Source organism: Poecile atricapillus, chromosome 3, assembly GCF_030490865.1.
Source record: "Poecile atricapillus isolate bPoeAtr1 chromosome 3, bPoeAtr1.hap1, whole genome shotgun sequence".
Classification (NCBI taxonomy): domain Eukaryota; kingdom Metazoa; phylum Chordata; class Aves; order Passeriformes; family Paridae; genus Poecile; species Poecile atricapillus.
In genome coordinates this window covers 46,354,349-46,375,617 of record NC_081251.1, presented here as the reverse complement: position 1 = coordinate 46,375,617, position 21,269 = coordinate 46,354,349, and the positions used below count along the sequence as shown (strand labels likewise).

At 37.3% G+C, this 21,269-nt stretch overlaps 1 protein-coding gene across 4 annotated transcripts in view; it reads left to right on the top strand.

Annotated features, from left to right (window-relative positions):
* Positions 1–21,269, top strand: part of CDK19 (cyclin dependent kinase 19) — a 120,323-nt gene that overhangs the window by 75,859 nt on the left and 23,195 nt on the right. For all 4 annotated transcript variants that reach the window (XM_058834928.1, XM_058834929.1, XM_058834930.1 and 1 more), the window contains exons 5-6: positions 9,004–9,061; positions 10,402–10,533. In XM_058834928.1, the coding sequence (XP_058690911.1) occupies positions 9,004–9,061; positions 10,402–10,533 (190 nt within the window). The remainder of the gene's footprint in view (positions 1–9,003; positions 9,062–10,401; positions 10,534–21,269) is intronic.

Here is a 21,269-nt window from a genome sequence, read left to right as displayed (position 1 = left end):
CCAGAATTATATTCCATTCTGTTGATGTCTCTTATTTCATATTCCCTTGTGTTTGCAGTCAATTTTCCAATTACCTAAGTGCAAGTATATTATCCATTGGTTAACCAGGGAATAGAGTTTGTGAATAGTCTTTTACTGTTCCAACAATGACCAAAGCTCCTTGAGTTTATAAATCAAATATTTTTTTCTTGAAATTGCCTAAGAAAACATTGTTCCAAATGGATTTTGAAGCAGAGTGTTCTTATAAGAAACCATGGACATTCTGGCCATTTCTGGGGATGGCCTAGATAGAAGTGAGGGTGGGGGGGAATTTAAAGAATTAATGTTAGTTGAGGTATATGCTTAATTACATCTCAAGAGAACATCTGACCTATGAAAAATCAAGTTAAACAGAGTCATGAATATTCTACCTGAACAATGATTTCATTGTGCTAAGGGTGGTTATATATGAGAGTAACTGAAGGAATATCAACTTAATTAGAATGTACGTCTGTGTGTGATTGTGTGTGATTTGGTTAAAATGAAGACAGGAGTGGAAAAGTCTATCTTTCCCTTTGGTAAAATACTTCTGGAGTGAGTGTGTTCTAGAGACTGGACTTCACGCTGATGCTGTCATCTCAGATACGTTTTTCTGGTGTTAAAAGTGTGTCTCTGGAGCCATTCAGCCAAAGGAGCAATAGAATTGGTTGCAGCAGGGTGACAGAGATGTCTCTGGGAGAGTCAGCTGTGCTACCACTGCAACTTGGCAGCATGAGTGGTTTGAGGGGACTTGAACTATAGGCGTTGTGGAAAAGGTGAAGCCTTCTTAAGGGGAATGCAGAAGGAGGAGGGGGGACAGATCTGTTTTAACAAGAGACATTTTGATTAGGTGATGGGAAAGAATTTTTTTGTCAGACAGTGCCGGGTGTTGCCCACCAGAAGGGCTTGGTAACCTCCAGTGTTGGAGTCTTGCAGCTCTCTTGGTCGTGATACTGAGAAATCTAATGGAGCTTCAGATTTGGCTCTGTTTTGAGCTGAAAAATGTCCAGATGACATCCAGAGGTCTTATCCAGCTCAAAGCATTGTATGATTTTGTCTGATCCTCCAGATGAGTATCCAGATTCTTGGGCTGTTGAAATCTGTCTGTAATGAAGCTTGTGTAGTGACTGCTTTTGTTGAAGGCTAGATCACCTTAAGCTTAATTCATGGACTTTTTTTTTAAATATATGCAGATTTATGGTTGCATTGTGGCCAAAGTTTGTTTTTTTCTGCTTTCCTTTACCTTTGCTTTTTGTGCCAAATTTTATAGGAGTATATAAACATGAAAAGATTTCTTTGCTAACTAGCTTCCATGTGAAAGCAGCACATTTCCCCTTTCAACACATAATGAATACAAGCAAGGAATGTGTTTAACCAAAATCTTTACCTAAGGCATTCCAAAGAAATATTTCGGGTTATCTTCTGTACAGTTTATTCCTACTCCTAGTTAGTAATGTTTTGCCATCATTCTCAGGTAAATCCTGCAAATGTAGTTGCTATTAGAATTCATGGTAGCTGGAGTTTAGTGACTGTTTTGACCATATCAGCTCAGCTGCTGTGAAATATATGTCACTATCATAATCTGACAGCATAGTTTGTGACTGAATATGCAGTTTCTGTATCTCAGAATCCTACAAGAGAGTTGTTTTTTTTTTCTCTTGAAGAGTGGCACATGCTTCCGTTTCTTTATCGGTTCTGTACACGTTTCATTTTAAAATTATTTTATAAGGACCAAGAGTGGAGATAAAAAGTTACCGTGCACTTTTAAATGTTTCTTTTGTCTCTAATATTCCTCTAATGGTAATAAAATGAATTTTGGGGACTTTTTAGAGACACAGTCTGGTGATGCTTAGCTGTAAAATTTTGTGTACCATTTTATGGTGGTTTGACCTGGGCTGCATGCCTGATGCCCACCAAAGCCCCCTCAACTGGATAGGGGAGGAGAAAACAGAAAAAAAAGGCTGCTGGGGTGAGAAAAGGACAGGGAGAGATCACTCATCAGTTGCCATCACAGGCAAACCAGACTTAAGGAAATTAGGTGAATTTGTTCCCAGTCAAAATTAGAGCTGGATAATGAGAAGTAAAACATATCCTAAAACCGCATTCCCCCCCGCCCTTCCCTCCTGCCTGGGATTAACTTTATTCCCTATTCTCTACCTCCTCCTCACACTGTGGCACAGAGAGATGGAGAATGGGACTAGCAGCAAGTTAATCCCATGTTGGTTCTGTCACTGCTTCCTCCTCATGCAGGGGAGTCCTTCCTCTGCTCCACTGCCATGTCCCTCCCATGGGAGACACTCCTGCATGATCTTCTTCAAGGAGTCTTTCCCACGGGTTTCAGTTCTTCACAGACTGCTCCAGCATGGGTCCTTTTTTTTTTCCTTAATTTTCTTTCCATGAAGTGTAGCGCTTTAGGAACAGGCTGCTCCAGCATGGGTCTGCCATGGGATCACAAGTCCAGTGTCACAGTTGTCTTTTGGGCATCCATCTGCTCCAGCATGGGCTTCTCCACAGGCTACAGGTGATCTCTGCCCCATTGTGGGTCACCATGGGCTTCAGAGAGGCATCCTGTCTCACCATGGTCAGTACCACAGGCTGCAGGAGAATTTTTGCTCCAGAGACTGGAGCACCTCCTGCCCCTCTTCACTGATCTTGGTGTCTGTGTGCATACATATATTTCTCTACTCTGACCTCAATTACTTCTGTGCAATAACTTTTTTTTTCCTTTTAAAAACTGTTATCCCAGAGGCACAAGCACTCTGCTTAATGTGATAAGAGCATTCTGTGCTACTCTTTGCTTCCTGTGCAGTCTTTTATTTACTTAATGTGTTTATCTCTATTTTTTTTGCTCCTTTTCAGATTTGAATAAGTTTTGAGTTCAGTTGAATGATCTACCCTTTCAAAGCATTTTGTTTGCCTTGTGATTTTGCTGACTGTTTAGATCATGTTATGTAGTAATCAGCTTTATGTTTGGCCTTTGGATAATTTGATAATATCTGTATTATTACATTATTGATTCAAATTAAATTATAAATATCTTGATGGAATTTGTTAATAATACTACTTTTCAAGGTCAATCATTTCAACAAATAGAGAAATAGTGGGAAAAAATTGTATGGATTACAAATCTAGGCCAAAAATGTAATGAAATATGTTTGGGTTTTTGTAACCCAAAGGTAAGGATAAGGTAACTGATAAAAACCAAGCTGAACGTGATCCTATGTAATCACAGTAGTGACTCTCATATGAGTTTGTAGTGCGTAAGGCTAAAGAGAAGCAGATATGAAGATACTTCACTCTATATGGAATACTTCTCTCTAGTGCTTCAGAATCAGAAAAATGTTGACCAAACAGTTTTCTAAAAGGAGTAGTGGGGATAACAATTTTCCTACATGCATTTCAATATATGGAAATATTGCAAAAGGAAGTGATAATGATTTTGAGTTTTACAGTGCATAATAAAATCTTTAAAGAACCTTTAATTTTTTTATTAAATTTAATTAGCTCAATTATTAGCAACAGCGTTAATACCTATGTGCCAATTTATTGATCTGAGCACAAAGTCTGAGTTTGAACAGTGTTGGTTTAAGGCAGGGAAATACCTACATTTCCTTATAGATGAGAAGAACAAAAGCTTTGTTTGCAGATTTCAGTGAACAATCAGCATTTCCCTCTTAATTTTGAACTGAGAGGCTCAGTGGTCTTTGGAGTAGTGCCTGCAGAGTGGGACACTGCCATGTCACTCAGGACCTTTGTCATTTGGGAAGCAGCATGGTAAAAGCTGAGACAAAAATACTATGGCTCTCCTTTAACTTGTGAAATGAAAGTATCTCTGTGTATCAACACTGTACTGTTTACAATTGTTCTTAAATAAGGGAGACTTGAAAAGACCTCATCACAAGGCAGTGTCAGTAACTTTTATCTGTAAGGCTTGCAATCTCTTTTACAATAGAAGCCTCCTAAATTGAGATTATTCTTTGTCCAGTGACACATTCCAAAAGGGAAACACATTTGGTTGGATATAAACAATAAAGAATAGTGTATGGAAAGTGGTATATCCCTATGGGCATTTCTCACAGGACTGTAGTTCTGCACCAAATCTCTTATGAATTGTGTCACTGCTGTACTTAAGGAGATAACAACCATTAAACCTGAAGTATTGCCATCTATTGTTAGGTTGTTGTTCCTGTTTTGAACTGTTATATCTTAATACCATAGATTTTCTTTTCTCTCAACCTTTCTTCTGTTTTACTGTCTAAATATGAAAAAAAAGTGTATCTCCAGATGGATGTCTGTATGAGTCCCAGTCGTGACACTTCTAGTATTTGTGAAAACACATTTGTTAGTCCAAAATTTTCATTTCTCTCCCACCAAGATCTTTTAAATTGCTTTATTCTCTCTCCCCCACCAATGTAGAAAAGTAAATGTTATTATTCATGCTTATTACTTGTAAAGAACCTATTGTAAAGACTCATAAAGAATCATCATCTTCCTCCCTTTTTGTAAATATTTCAGATTTTTGCTTTACTTGTTTGTTGCTGTTGACCTTGCTCTTTTTGCAAAATTTTTTAGACAGTCAAACCTCAACTGAATTTCTCAGTGGGGATTTGCCTGTTCAATTTTATAGCTTATATTAAATGTGAGACTCCTAATTCTTACTGTTTCTGTTGTTCCTATAGCAACTAGATAGGGGGAGATGCAGCAGCATCACTTTGCTTCCCAGCTGGTGTTCGTGTTCTCAGCAAGGGGGGAGAATATGAGGAAAACAGAGTATTAATTAGGATGTAACTGGTAGAAAAGTATACTCCTTGCTGGGCCGTCTCACCCTTTAGAGGAGTTTGTTAATGATTTTAAGCATGGATTCTCAAACTTTCTTTATTAAAATTCTGTTCTCTTCAATAGACACATAATTTACTCTGAGTATGTGCCAGCTTTTGGTTTTCTAGCTGCTGCTTGGTTCTTGATGGTTCCTTTCAGCTAACACCCTGTTTTCTTCATCTAATGGCTAGCAGTAGGATTTGTCAGGAACTAGACTGGTGCTTATGACTTACGTATAGCCTGAATGTACATGAAGTGTGGGGCTTTTTAATCTGATTTTTGCAGCTGTCCAGTAACTATAGTATATTAGACTGTAGTTTTATTGTCAGCTAAGTGACTATCTTGGAGTAAAATGTTTTGATATTTAAATGCTACATTTTCAGTGGTTACTAAGGTAAAGCTAACACGTTCTACCTTCTCCAAGAAGCAGAGGTTGTTTGAATTCTCCTTTAGTAGTCCTTTCTCTTACTTCATGATGGAAACCTTCATAACATAGTTTTCTGAGGATCTCTGATGCCAAATTACTCCCTTTGAAGTAAACCAAAATCTTTCCTCCATACCTGAGCTTATGACGTTCTGCTGCTCTGCCTTGGTGCCTCTTGTTTAACCAAGCACTACTGCTCTGTGAGGGTTGTGTTTCTCTCACCATGGTATGTGCATTGTTAAGACTGTGAGGAGAGTTTTACAATATTCAAGCCATTATTACATAAAACTGTATTTGACCTATATTTTAAGCTTCTCTGAAGCTGTTTATTTTTATTAAAAAAAAATTAATGGGCAGAGGAACTGGATATCATCAGTTGCATCTCAAGAAGATGGGTCTCATCAGGTTTAGCATATGTACATTGAAAAACCTTTCCTAGCCAGAACTGCTCTGATAGCAAGAGGAACTCAGAAAGTGCTCATTAGTAGATAATCAAGTAGTTAATTTGCTCATGTGGGAAATAAGAAGTTGAGGTGTAGGCTTCTTGTTACTTAAGGAGCAGGTTGGAACCAAGAGTTCTCACCTTGCAGGAAGGTGCCACAATGCAGGATGTTATTGACACAGTGGGGATCATGTAGGCATCAGGTTGCCATCCATGAAATCCATGCTGTCTTCTTATTGCTGGTGGTGCCTCAGGAGAAGCCCTTGCTCTTTTAGAAATAAGTTTTCAATTGTTTCCCGTGTTATTCCTTCCCTGTTTCCCCTGCCCCTGACTTTCTCAGAGGGATTCATAAGAGCTAATGAACATGACATTTGCTAAATTTATAAATCAGTTTGTTTCTCTGCTGGCTGCCTAAGCAGGTTTTCGAACCTCAGTGGATTACATCTTAGAACAGATTTAAATTTTAGTCAGAGCAGCATCTCTCTAAAACATTCTGGCTTTAAAAATATACATAAATGGACAAGTCTCTTGCTTCCATAGATTCTAATCTAGTGTATCTCCTGTATTTATGGGACAAGTAAATCTCCTAGGGCTTTGGGGAGTCTTTCTGAGGCTGAGGGTGCTGGGGCTATTTAGTCTCAAGAAGAGAAGGCTTGTGTAGGGTCTTACCAATGTGTGTGTGTGCCTAATGAGTGTGAGTAAAGAAAACAGAACCAGACTCCTTGCAGTGCTATCCCATGGCAGTAGATGTAGGAGGCAGTAGATGTAAATACAGTGTATCAATAAACCTTTTTTACTGTGAGAGTGGTCAAATACTGGAAGTTTCAGAGAGAGGCTGTGAAGTCTCCATCTGTGGAGAAGTTTAAAACCCAGCTAGGCTCAGGCCTGAGCAGTCTGCTGTAATTAACCCTGCTTTGAGACTTGATCTCCAGAGGTCCTTTCCAACCTGAAATATTCTGTGAATATTGTGGATTATGTCAGCAGATGAAATAGTTGGGAGCCTTTTTTGCCATGAAGAAATTGCTGCTTGGAGAATGTTTTTGTATTGTCAGTGATAAACTATGGCTTTTGTGAGATGTTTTGAAAATCGTTTCTGCTTAGATTTTAATTTTTATCTTAGTAAATCCTCTGGAATTATAATGGTTATTTCTTACAACCTCATTCTTTTATTAGAAACAACCTGACCTATCAATCAGTGCAGTAATAACATTTTTATCATCATGCTTCGCTTGACAAATAAATGCATTTTTATAGTGCTTAAAATCCAATCCTGAATGTAAAGGGCTGTTGAGTATTTTTGATTCATAGAGTCATTAAGATTGGAAAATCCTTCTAAGATCAAGTCCAACGTCACACCATCATGTGTAGAACTAAACCATGCTCTCAAGTGCCAAATTCTCATTTTTTTAACACTTCCAGGGATGGTGATTCCACCAGTTTCATGGGCAGCTTGTTCCAGTGACTGCAGCTGTAACTTTCCAGCCACTTTTCCCCAGCCTGTAGCACTGCATGGGATTGTTGTGACCCAAGCACAGAGCCCAACACTTTGCCCTGTTGAACCTCATACCATTGGCTTTGGCACATCAATCCAGCAAGCTCATCATACTCAACTCTGAATCCAAGTTGCTAGGCAAAAGTTTAGGAAGAATTTAATCAAGAAAACTGGAGTTTTGCTCTCTTGGTAAGGACAGTTGTATCCATATGATTCCTAACAGAGGTAAAATGTAGTGTGAACTTGCATTCATCTCTTGCTGCCTGGTTACTGAATATGCAGCAAGTGATTAGTCTGTTCTCTGGAATATTTGGTGCAGGGTAATACATAAATGTGCAACCAGAGTTCGACAATTGCCTTGAGGTGTTGATTTTATTAACATTAAATATTAGCTAAGAGCAAGCAGCATCTTTCTCTCTCCTAGACTTGCTGGTGAGTGTTTGCTCAAGGTCAATTGAAATAGTTTGTGTTTTCCAAGAAGGAAGTGCATATTGCCTCTTGAATGGTTCCAGTATATGTTGGGGAATTAAAAGTCAGCGATGGTGTTGAGAGTTACAGATTAAAAATGGGAGAATAAAAGACGCATCTGGAAAGAGAGGCAGTGGAGCCAGGGAAGAAACAATATTAGCACTGGGTGAGGGGTGGGAAGAGCACCTTCCTGGGGAAAGAAGAAAGCATAGGTGTGAGCTAGAGTGCTTTTTTTTGTTTGTTTGCTTGCTTGCTTTTTCAAAAAAGCTAAAGATGTGTAATTTTGAGCTAAATTGGTAACTCTAGTTTGAGTGTCTCATTTCAGGTAAATAGCAGCAAGGAACTGAGAATTTAAGTGAGATTCTGACATCGGTTTTCTGGACATCTTTTCAGATTCTTGAACAAATCCTGCTTGAGCAAACCCCTCTGCAGACATTAAGGATTTAAATACAATTATTGTTTAGATGAGCATTCCAAAAATTCTGCTTTGAAGCTTTGTTATGCATCTCTTCATTCAAATCACTTAATGTTTTCAGTCTTGTTTACTTTTTTACAGCTGTTAACACAATAGGGCAAAAGCTTCCAAGGAATGACTATTGATGTCTGAGGGAACCTTGATCCTAATTGCAGAACAATTGCTGCGATGTGATGTGCAGATTTTATGTGGTGTTCACAAACAGCTGGTTGCAAACAGATTGCAAAAAATGCTTATAAAGGTTTTGTTCTACTTGTAAAGCTGCTGTCTGCACTGTCAAAAGCTTTTGGGATGTAGCTGTGTGTGAGTACTCCTGTTTCGAGAGAGTTCTCATAGCATGAAATCAACTTGGTGGGACAAAAAGTACTTTTGCCCATGTGATTTTTATCGTTTGTACACTAAAAACAAGCACAGCTCTAAAACTGTAGTCATATGGGATAAAAACAAAAGTGACTCTCAACCATACACTTGCATACCGAGATTTGGCATCACTTTAAGTAAGTTATACCAGCAAAAGTGGTTCTTGCTAGATTATTGATGTGTAGCATAAAAGTTAACCTAATATAAAACTTTCCTCTAGAAGAAAATCTCTCCAGTGAGTATAATTACTCTAGTAACAATAGAAATGCACATTTAATTATGGATGGCATTTCTTACTGCGAAATGTCAAAGTATACTTCTGTTTTCTAATTGTGAAATTGGTAACTAGAGATAAAAACTAAATGTCAACAAGACAAAGGTAATTTTAGACTTCTAAGGATATTTCCAGAAATGTTTTCATTATAAAACAAATGTATGTAATGTTATTATTCTCAAAAATAATCATTAAAGGCTGATCAGCTAAAAATTCTTCTTTTGTTTTCCAGAAACCAGCAAACATTCTGGTAATGGGGGAAGGTCCTGAAAGAGGAAGAGTCAAAATAGGTAAACTTATTGAGAAAATTTAATTGTGCAGCTAAGAGATTACTATAATAAAAAAATGTGTAAGATAGAAGCAGGTTCTGTGTAAGATAGAAACAGATCATTATTTTTTGAGTGTATGTATTTACAACCTCTAGTTAAATTTTAAATCTCATTCACTGAATTTACAGACTTAAGAAATTCTAAGCATATTATTAGACATTTCTAAACTTGCCAAGGGTATTGGATGAGACATAAAAGCATTTGTATGAAACAAAAAAGCAATAAGCACAGAGAACATTGGTAATGACCAGGGTTCTTTTGACTTCTATTATGATTAGTTAGCATAAGTTAGCATTGTAACTTATAAATTGTGGGGTGTGGGTTTTTGGTGCTGGTTTGTTTGTTTTTGTGGGGTTTTTTTGGGGGGGTTGTTGTTGTTTTTGGTGTGGGTTTGGTTTTTTAAAAATACAAATAACATTATTGCACATGTTTGTAGAGATACAAAGGTTTGTTACGCAAAAGTTATTTGGTGCTAAGGTGAGTAACACATGTGGCTATAATGGTCTTTATCCAAAATCTAATTACCTTCTCAGTTTTAGTGATGTGGATATTACCTTTTTTAAATAAATCATGTGGCAATACTCAAGTTTGTGTATAAAAGAGAAGTTTCAGATTTGAATTGGGTTTGACAGTACCCCAAATTTTGTACTTTCCCATCTAGCATTTCTTACTGGTCCTCTTTCAGTTCTTGATGTTACTTACCAGGTTCATTCTAAGGAGAGTTTTTGGGTTTTATAGAATGAATGCTTAGTTTTAAAATACACCTCCTTAACAGTGCATGTTGACTGACTCTGGAGCTCTTCCCTCCAAATCATGTAGGAGGCATGCCTTGAAAAATGGTGCAAAGCCACCTACACTGTAGTCATTTTAGTTTTGCACTTTGGGTAAATATGTAGCAGTCACAGTTTTGTGAGCATGGACTCAGTTTTGTAAGCATGTGTAAAAATAAAGGAGAAAATGTACATTAAAAACCTACTACTGTTGACTTCAGTTAACCAAGTTTCTGTTACGCTTCTGAAAAATGAACAGGCATCTGTGATATGTAAAGTTTTACAATACCATGATGAAAACAAATCAGATGTTAGCCTTCATAGTCTTAGGAATGAAGTAAATGGAATTTAGCCTTAGAAAAATTTGGTCCAGTATTGTTTTAAGTAGTTTTTGTTTTGTTAGAAAATTTGATTTGTAATTTTTAATGTTTTTGAGCAGTTATTGTAATTGCTTTTGACAATACTGTTGAATTTTGATTTATTTGTATTAAAATTCAAATACTCATCTCATTTTTTCTCCTCATTCCCCAGCCGATATGGGTTTTGCAAGATTGTTTAACTCGCCTTTGAAGCCATTGGCAGACTTGGATCCAGTTGTGGTGACATTCTGGTACAGAGCTCCAGAGCTTTTACTTGGGGCCAGACATTATACAAAGGCCATTGGTGAGTTGTCCTGTAAGAGAGACATTTGCCTGCAAGTTCTGTAAGGATAGTAGCCTTATAACAGATAGGATGGTCAGTTGACCAGCTAGTTTTGAGGTTTTGTTATTGAGGTAGTAGCAGATGATCCCATCTATAAAAGATTAATCAAGATTAAAACTTCTTGAGGACCATGCTTTTATTTTTCACTATAACCTAGACATTTTAAATATCTAGTTTGTTTTGTTTTTAAAACAAAAATATCCCCTGAATTAGTTTATATGTTTTCTTAATATTGGCTTAGAAATCTTGTAATGTTGTAAACCTTGGGAAGGGAAATAGCTATGGCATTCTTACAGGGTGTTACATGTCCAGATGCTTCTATGAAATGTGTGGCTTGATAAGCAGAAAGCTGGACTCCTGTGCTATGCATAACCTGCAGATCATTTGCTCCGGCTGCCTTATGAAGCTCCATGTTCAGGAAATGCTGGTAGCCAGGCTCTTTCCACTCTAGTAAGTTCCAGAAGCACAATCAGCCTCGGTGCCCAGCTATTTGGAGAATTAAAGCATTGAGGTACATGGGAGGTATCCTGGCTGCATGGTTGGCTCATATATTGAACTGCAAAGGAAACAGTGACCTTCTGTTAATAGTGTTAAGTCATTCCTATGAGTACAGAGGTGACTTTCTTGGCAGGCATTTTTCTGCTGCAGAAGTTTTTGGAGATGCTCTATGGGCCTTTGTTTGGAGAGTTAAAAAATACTGTGTTGTACTGGCATCTCAGTTTGAGTATTCTCTTGGGTGAACCAACACTTTTAAGGGTTCACAGTGTTGGGTTTGTTTTTTCAAGTAACTCCTGTTTATTCAGCTACCATATACAGCAAGAGGTTTGGAGAATGAATGGACACCTGACTTTTTGAGGTAGACTTCCATTTCCCGTTTCTTTATTGCTTTCCACTTCCATTTGGAATCCTCCAGTGCAGGAGTTTACTTTGTGGACTGTAGGAGAACTCTGCAGCAAAAGCTGAAGTATCAGAAGTGAGGAAAACCAGATCCATTTCAAAACCCAAACATGGTCCAAAATAAAATACTAATTGCAGACAGATTGAGTCAGGTCAAAAGGGATCCTGGAAGGCTTCTTGTTCATCCTCCTGTTCAAACCAGTGCCTGGTTTGAATTCTGCCTGGTCTGTTAAGGGGTTTGTCCAACTTGAAAACCTCTAAGAACAAAGATTTCACACTCTCTCTGGTTAACTTGTTCCACTGCAAAATCATCATCGTAGCAAATAATTTTCTTTTTATACCTAGTTACAACTTTTTGTTTTGGTTTATGCCAATAATCTCTTGCTCTCCTGTTGTATGCCATTGTAAGAGCCTAGCTCCGTCATCATGGTCTCCTCTCTTTAGGTACCGGGGGGGCTGCTCTTAGATTCCTCTTCAGTCTGAACAAACCCATGTCCCTCAGTAGCCTCTCCTGGAGCAGGTTCTCCAGCTTCTGACCATCCTGGTTTCCTCTGCTTCTTGCCTTTGTTTCTCTACTGTTTCATGGTTGTTACAGCTAAGGCTGCCATTGATTATCATATCCCCAACCAGTTCTTCCTTCTTCCTCAGCAGCAGATCTGAGGAATGACACATATAATTTACTGCCCAGTCCACTAGAAATCTTTTCAGCATCCCTGAAGTGACCCTGTTTGTGTTCTGTTTCTTCTCCATGATTTCCTGTGGTCTGCTCACCTTCTCCCACATCTCCTTGTGCCTGGTGTCCCAGTGCCCGAACCAGGGTGTCTCTCAGTGTGAGGCCAGCGTCACCCTGCAGACTGACTCCTGCATGGTTCCCTCCCTCTGGAGCTCTGCCTCAGCTGAGACAGAGGCATCCCAGGGATCTGCTTCGGTGGGAGCTGGGGATGGAGCCTTGTGATGCCCCTGTTCCCTGCAGGGTTCTGGTACCATCCCATGGTGGCAGGAGCAGACTCTTAGGGCCTGCTTCGCATCTGCCACTATGCAGACTGGGCTGCTAACTACCAAGCTGGTGTTTGCTGAAGTGTTTTAAAGAAAATACCAACAGAATTGCCTCAAACATATTAGATAAATTAACATAAATTAGATGCTTAAATTACCCTGTGTTCACAGTGGAAAACACTGATGTGAATGGACCGGATTGCTGAGTGACTTGTGTGTGTGTGGTACAGGGAAGTTACCTCAACTGACAGCTACGTGGTTTTGATAGATGACATATTGTTTGGAGATTTGGGTGAGTGATATGCACCACTATCTCAGGGTATCTCTTTGAAGGATGAATTAGTGTAATGCTGTTGTTTGTTTAATTATGTCATAAATAACTTGGGTCTTGCCCTGAGGGATCTCTAGTCTATACTAAAATACAGGAAAGCAGTTCCTGTGAAACTTCAGAAGACAGTGGTACTTTGGAGAGATCTGGTTTTGATAGTAGTTTATTATTTCTGAGGCTTTTATTTCTTGTATCACACCAGTGAGTCACCCAGGAGGGGTGTGAATGGTTACATAGTAGTACTTAGCATGCAGTGTGTGTGCTGAGGGCACTCAAAACAGTTTGGGCAGCAAAATAAAAAATATGGAAATGAAAACAAGAAAAGTAGCAAGTTGAGATTTGTAGGCTGACTGAAGGATTAGAAGAGCATGTGATTGGAGAGAAAAGAAAAAAAATGCATGGAACTGATCTATGTGCAGCTTTAAAGCAAAGGGAAGAAGTGAGTAGCAAAATGACAGTAGTGGTGATGTTCATGCAATTTATTGAGTCTGGACTTGTGTTTTGCTTCTAGCACTATGTGCACTTAAAAAAGGCCATTTTCATGAGCTAAGAAGCATGCTAGTGAGAGTTTGAGTGCTGATGTTTTTGGCAACGGATGCAACTCTTAAAACTTTCTCTTAAATCTCTGTGCAAGAAATACAACTTTAATATCTCTTAATATTACATAATTCTCAGGAAGTATAATGTATTGCTTTTAGTAATAACTCAGAAATTAAGATTCTCATTTAATTGCTTGAGTTGGAAACAATAATTTAAAAGAAAGGTGATTAGATAGAGCAAATTATGAAAAAAAAAGATTATTTAGTATAGCTACTTGTTTTCCATAGCTATTTTCCTGTGTCTTTTGAATAATACATAACTTTTATTGATTAGTAAATACATACAAGATAAGGCTAAAATCAGTTTTCTCTTTCAGTTTTGTCATAGTAAGAAATATTTTTGTTTGAATGTACTAGGAAATCATTATCATCAGCTCTCTTCTGCAATGTCCTAACATTGTCCAACAGTTGCTACATGATTCAGATGTTTGCTTAGTTTTTTACTGAATTTGTCTTGATTTTACTTTATTTTAAATGTATTTTTTGTGTTCTACATGTAATACTCTCCCTTGTCTTTGATTCACATATAATTTAATTATTAGCAGTTTATTCTAAGTATCCTAGACACTGTCTACTATAATGTCTAATTTGGTTTTATTCTTGTAACAGAGCCTTTAGGTGTGCTTTCTTACATGCACATAATTCTCATGTAATCAAAGACTGAAATTAGAAGTCGACTTTTGACTTGTTCAGGATTTTTGTCTTTGAATTCTGGACCTGATCTTAGTTACATTTTGTGGGCTTAACTTTGAGGGAAAATTGGAATAAATACAATGTTTAGAAACTGCTATATATTACACAAAGCAATACATAAACATATTTCATTATTTTAGGGGTGATTTTTCAGTGATATTTTTTGTTTATTTAGTTTGTCTCTTCACACTAATTAAATATTCTACTTTTATTTTCTTGCAGAACAGATAGTTGGTCACCATATATGTAACATCATGTTTTAAAGAGATAGGAATCAGGAAAATGCTATTGCTGAAAAACAGAAGTAGCTTTTGCTTTCTGCATGTTAAAAGGGTAATAAAAAGGTTAGGGTTTCGTGGAGAGTAATATTTCATTTCCTGAATTATGAATGTTTGTAATCTAAGCCCTATTTGTTAATAAAAGTTTCACATATAATATCTGCTGCCATAGTTACAAGTAACTAACTTACCAGATGAATGCAAAAATGGAAAATGGTGTTGTAGAAACTGAAGTTAATTCTCTATTCCATTACCACAATATGAATTTTTACTAAATTCACTATAGCCTGTGAAGACTTTCTGCATTTTCAGCATCAAAATTCAAAAATAGAATGTGCTTCTGTTTTCATCAGGTCTTAATACTTTAGCAAAGACATAAAACCTGTAAATAAAAGCAACTTAAACAAGCTTCAGGTGAAGCCAAGTAGCTGCAAAAATGCAAATTGCTTGCCATCATGGAAACTTCAATAAAATTACTGAACAACTAGAAAGTCCAGCACAACAGAAAATGCCTTTATGCCTAAAATACTTAAGAAACAAGCTTGATGAAGTAAGTGGCAAGGTATAGTGCTCTTTTCATGTATGGGCAAAGACTTCTGCTGTTTAATTTTAAGGAAACTAAAGGAAATGACTGTGGTAAAATGAAGGAAACATTAAGCTGACTTTGAGCTTGAAAGGACACATTAATCAGAGTGGTTTTTTCACTCTGAGAACATCAGATTAGAAAAGAATGTTTTAGTAGGTAAAGCAAATAGTAAGAACTGTTTCATCATAGATTTTTAAGAAAGCAAGTGGCAGTCTCCAATATGATTCATTCTGGGCCATCTTGTAGCATATCAAGGTAATAACATAATTATGACTTGTTTTTATCAAGCTGCAGCTTGTATAGTTATCAATGCTATCAAACAGGCATGTTATCTTACCTCTCTTTACTACTTGCCTTAATTAAAGCAATAGCATGTTTGATAAATGGCTTCAGATGGCTTCTAGTATTTAAGATGGTTTGGATTTTGTTGACAAAAAAATTCTTCAAAGGGATCATTCAGCCACCCATTAAGCAAGGCTAAAACACTGTCCTGAACAAAAGAAAGATGGGCTCGTTTAAAGTGAAAAAATAAATCTGGAAACCTGAGAAATCTCCATTTCTTTTTACACTTGTCTAAATTACAGGTCAGCAGAAATGTCAGAAATGGCCATGTGGTAACTGCATTTACCAGCCCAAATGAGACTTAGGCACAGAGAAACTGTAATTCAAAGCCTGGGTATTGCACTGTTACCTCATTCTATTTCCAGACTACCATGCAGTTATGGAAGCTGGAAATGTGTGAAAGGTATAAGCAGATACCAAAATGCCTTTGAAAGCAAATGTCACAGGAAAATATTTGGTGTATCAGGGAATGAATTTATAATGAATGCTGGGATCTGTCAGAGCTTCAACAACTCCATTTGACCTCACGCAGGAATAAAAGAGAGGGAAATATCTGGGGTGTATTATGTAGGATTTAGGATGGAAATATGTGCATATGTGTTCCATATTGCCTATGCAGTGAGTCCCACACATTCCGAGTGCATCAGATGTCCCTACTGTGCATGCACAGATTGTTGGCATACTAGCCAGGCTGTGGGCCTCTGGAAATCTTGGACTGATGCCTGAGGCTCTTTTGGTCTCAAGTTTTGGGAGGGTTGGGAGGAAAAAAAAATAAGACCTGTCTGGAAAATCTGGTAAACCAGAAATTACAGGTGGGATCAGCCAGAAGTTTGAAAACCCTTCAGGAAAATTGTACTGGGAAGGTTCCTGTATACCTATCTGTGGAGCCACAGGAGCAGGGAGACTGCTTTTAGGCGTCCGTGAGAAATAATTAAGAAGAACAAATCCATAGTCAGTCAGCATTTGGTTGCTGCATAGGAATCCACATTCTTGTTTGTGAGAGATTGTGATTTGAGGAAGGGGTTGTGGAAAAACTAGAAAAATAAACTAAATTAGAGAGGTTTGGAAAATATTCATTTATGCGTGCTGAAAAGAAAAACTCAGGCTGCACCAAGAAGGGAGCCTTGTTCATGCCCTGGGAAATGTTATACAACATGAAGAGTAATTGGATTCAGATGATATTTTGTGGTAAACTTGTTTTAGCATGTGGTAAACTTTCTTAATTTTGATTATGAAAGTTGTTCTTACACTTTTTCTGAGAGACAACATATTTTAATACCAAGGATTAATTGTTGCTCTCTTATCTAGTTATTGCAGGTACTGGATCATTTACTGCTCTTTTTCCCTCTTGCTCTCTAAAATGGAAAAATATGTCTAAAATACTATACAAGCTTCTTCTTTTATTAAAAAATAAAAGGCATTTTTGACTACAATAATCTAAGAAATGTAAAGCTATATAAAGGATTATTTGATCACCTAATTAGAACATTTTAAAGCTATATTAGTAAGTATTTTGGGAAGCTTGGGATGCTGACATCAACTCAAGGAATATCATCAGCAGGATTGTTGTGCACTAAGACATTAACTGTTCTGTGGTCTAGTTCCTGCCTTTTTCTAACTCCTCTATTACTCTTGCTTCTCAAATATGTTAAGTCTGGAAATTAGCTGGTGGCCATTGTCAACTCTGAAGAGTCTGAAAGATGTGTAGTAGTTTAATAACCAGAAGAATGAGAACAGTGCTGTGGGTCTGACCTGTCTCTGCTGGTGTAAAACCAGCAAAAAAAGGAGATACTGTAATGTGGGGCAGACTAAGTTTCATTTCTTAGGACAGTAAGCTGGGTCTTAAAAGACTTGGCTTTAAATACTGATTCAGTCCCAAGGGTTGTATGTAGTTGGCTATGTGTAATTTATTCCATCCCAAGTGTTGTTTCATTATCTATAAAGTGAGGACGCAACTTAATGGTATTGTCCTGAAGATAAAGTCAGTTAAGGATAATAGGGAACTCCAGTACAAGCATGCTGTAAATTTTTTTTTGTTAATTCGATGAATGGATTATTTGTCTGAGAACCTGGGATGTCACTTAGCATCTGCAATTAACTTGACAAATTTACACATTCTGGACATTAAAAACAAGGAAAGGAAAGAAAAGGAAAACAAAAGCACTAAACCCAATTTGGATTGCTTGGTAAATTAACCTGTAAACTTCCACATATGGTCACCCAATACTTTTTGTATTCTAGTGTCTCTCTCCCCTTGCAACAGTTATGAAGGGAATTACTGGATGTTTTTGCCATTTTGTTTAGTATCTTGGCAGATTTGCTGCTGCATGATTAGTACTACAACTTAACCATATATGGCTTATTTTAGAGGATGAAAAATAATATAAAAATACTCAGAAGGCTCAGAATACTCAGAATATTCTCTATAGCAATAGCTCTGTGATAAAAACCCACTTTTGAGCAGGAGGTGCCTTCAAAAATCTGTCTACATTTAGTCCCATGTACCTCAAGAGTCATCAATGATTTGTGGGTCAAAAATCTTCTGTACTGGTCATAGTTTTAGTTCCATGCCTTTTTTCCTTCTGTTTCTCGCTTCCTATCAGCTTTGTGTTCTTCCAAACAGTTAATAACCATGGGACCTCATATGGGATTTTTCTTCCTAGTTTCTCACTGACTTTGCCCTTTACCAGACAGATGAGTTTTGCAGCAGCATGTTGATTCTCTAATCTTCCTGAGCAACATATGCCATGAACTCAGTTAAAAAAAAATAAAAAATAAAAAATTTGATTTTTTTAAAGAAACATTACTTAGTAATGTAAGACAGGAGATTTTCTTGTGTAAGTTGGTTCCATAAACATGTTACCCTCACTATACTGTGCAGTAATGAGTAGCTTTAAATGTGCACTTTTTGCTATGAAATCTAAAAAGTTGGCTTCTAAAAGTTGATTTTGGCTGAAAACCAAGTACCTGTTATCATAACAAAATACATGCTCCTGGTGCAGAGGAGTTGTTTTAACTGATCCATCAGTTTGATCTTCAGGCATAATTACTTCAGCAATATCAACTGAAACTTTCAACATTACAGCACTGATTGAGTAGAATGACTGGTTTTCAGGACAGGTGTGATTGCTTCACAAGTTGACTTCATGTCAGTAACTGTGATTGACAGCAAAATTTCCCTTCACACCAATTTATTTCATGTATTATCCAATGGAGTTGCTTATAATTTCGTCTGAGTTATTGTCAGTGCCTTACTAGAAGTAGCTGTAAGGCTGAAAACCGTAGTAACAGACATGTTAAGATCTTGTAAAGTAAAACACTCTGGAAGGACAAAGAAAGTTCTCCAGTCGTACTGTTTGGGAGGTTTCTTCACATGCATTCCTCTCCGTTGACTGAAATAAAGTAGGTATCAAAAACTTCGATAACTTCTAGAAATGACTGTCATGGCTTGTGAATTGGAACAGTCCAAGAAAGTATTCTTCACAGATGTTCCTTGTGATAACTCAGTCTACCAGATAGTAAGGCTTTTGCTCACCTTATGTTAGCTCTGAAGGTGCTGACATATTGGATCTGTGAAAAAGTTATAATAGCTAAAGACACAAGCCAAGTGAGAGCACACAACAGATAGCAGACTCACTGTTCCTCATTAGTTAGTGTGGAGTTAAGCTGCGAAGAGTGCCACTGTGTACAGAAAAGCTGGTTTATTAAAATATTTTTAATTTAATTAGAAAAAAAAATACATTTCCCTTTCAAAGAATATGTACTGCTTTCTTATTTGCTATTGTCAGTATTTTTTTTCATATGATTTTATGAAATGTAGAGCTGTGCATGTTTCTTGAAAAACTTTGTTAATACTGTTCTACCAAACAGTGGCTAATCTTGCCTGTTCTTAATTTTGTCATCATTATAGGAGGAAATAGTAACAATTTCTGTGTTAGACCTGCCTAATACTTTGCAGTATAAGAGAGATTTGAGAGAGTTTTGCAATAAATCTTCATCCTTCCTTTGCTTGGTGCAGTTTGTTATTTGGTAGTGGGAAGTAGCAAGTAGCCCTGAAGCTACAAAGCTGCCTCTTGTCACCCTTTACATACCTCACTCATGCTTTTGAAGTGTTGTCACTGAAATGCCATTTTTCTTCTTACCCTTGTTTGCATGAAGAGCTTGAGAGTTTGCCACGGTACCTCTTGGAGCTTGGGAGGTATTAGCATGCTGAAACAAAAGTAGCAGTATTAGTAGCAATTTACTAAATCTTGGAGGTGCTGGAGTTGTCATAATGTTCCTCTGCCATCTCCAAACATCTAAAGATTTAGGATTAGGGAAAAAGAAAGACTGTAACACCCTTTCCATGCCAGAACTAAGTGCTTGTCCCACTGACCTAATTCCTTGCCCTGAGATGACACCACCTGAGGCTGGAGCAACCCCAGGTTCTGGAGGAACTGAGAGAAGAGGAGAAAGAAGATGAAACTGTCACTCTATTCTGCATTCATGCAACTCTATGCTCCCAAGGAAGTTAGCTGCTCTACTGCTAGCTAGTGTAGTAGATAATCTGGTTTAAACAGCAGTAGTCTTGGAGATACAAGTGGGAATTAAAGAATTGTTGATAAAAATGTGGTATATAGGATTCGGGGGGGAAGGGAGGAGAGGAGTCTTTGAGAAGACAGTCACTGAAAATCCTTGCAAAAGCAATATAATGTTGGTGAAGGTTTGGTTCTCAAGGTACTGGTGCTGGCGTAAGTCAAATTCTTGTGCTCTGGGGTTACAATTGTTGGTAAGATTTCAGCCTTGATGATTCCTGTCTTCAGGAATCTGCACATTTTAAATACAAGGTTTAATGTAGAACCATAAACCTGGAATTTCCAAATTCTTGTATGTGAAGTTCTGTAAACTAAGGATTAAGTTCTTTTACAGGATTTTTCTGTTTGAAATCATATTTTTGCTGCATGAAAGGACTACTTAGGGCCTCTGGATTTGTTGCCACTCCCTGTATTAAATCTATTGTACCTGTGTTGTCAAGCTTAGCACAGTAATTTTAGTCTAATGTTGCAAGCTAGATAATGTATCTAATGCATAGCAGAAGTCTGAAATCATATAATCCAGGATCTTCATTTAATGATATACTGAGGAGTAGAAATTTAAATGGGAAAAGAAAATATTTTGACAACCTTGAATACTTCTGTTAAGACAGAATGATGAAAGCCTGGCCCATTAAAGCACTGCAGAAAATGACAATTATTTTGAGTGAACTCAGAATTTCAGTCAAGATGCTTTAAATTTTTGAGGGTTTTATTAATTGAAATTAATTAAATTGTTAGTGCAAACATGAGAAGAAAGCAGCTTAGTTTAAAATGCTAGGATGAAGGCATAGAGGTAGAAAGAAAAGTAAGGATGATGGATTTCATTATTAATTCAAGTTAGTATGGTTTTGCAGTTAAAAGTTTTGAATTATCTTAACATTACATCGTGGCACAGAAGATGATGCACTTTTGAAATAAAACATTGTTCTTAGATACGTGGTTAGCTGGCTGTGAACATCCCTCAGATTAGTGGGAGGTGTTGTTTCCGTCTGCAGCACAGTCATCTTTGTGGCTTTACAAATGTAAGTTATTCTTCAAAGTCTATTGAGATGCTGTTTCTTAAAAATTGTTCAACACTGCCTAATGTCAAAGAGTGAAAGCAAATTTCTGACCGTTAACCCACTGACACCATTTTTTGCTTCCCCTTGAAAAGCCCGTCACATGTAAATGTTTGACTCCATATTTTGTTTGTTTGTTTAAATGTTTGACTTCAGTTCTTCATAGAAGGTGTCAAATTTGAAAGGCTAGTAACCCACTTCCTCAACCTTCTGTTTTGCTGACTAAAGTTTAAATGAAGCACATGAAAACTGGGACCTTAATGTATGAGTGGGAAGGTCTTTCGCTTGTGTATATGTATGATAACAGAACATATGTAACAGGCATGTTCTGTTCGCCTTACCAGGC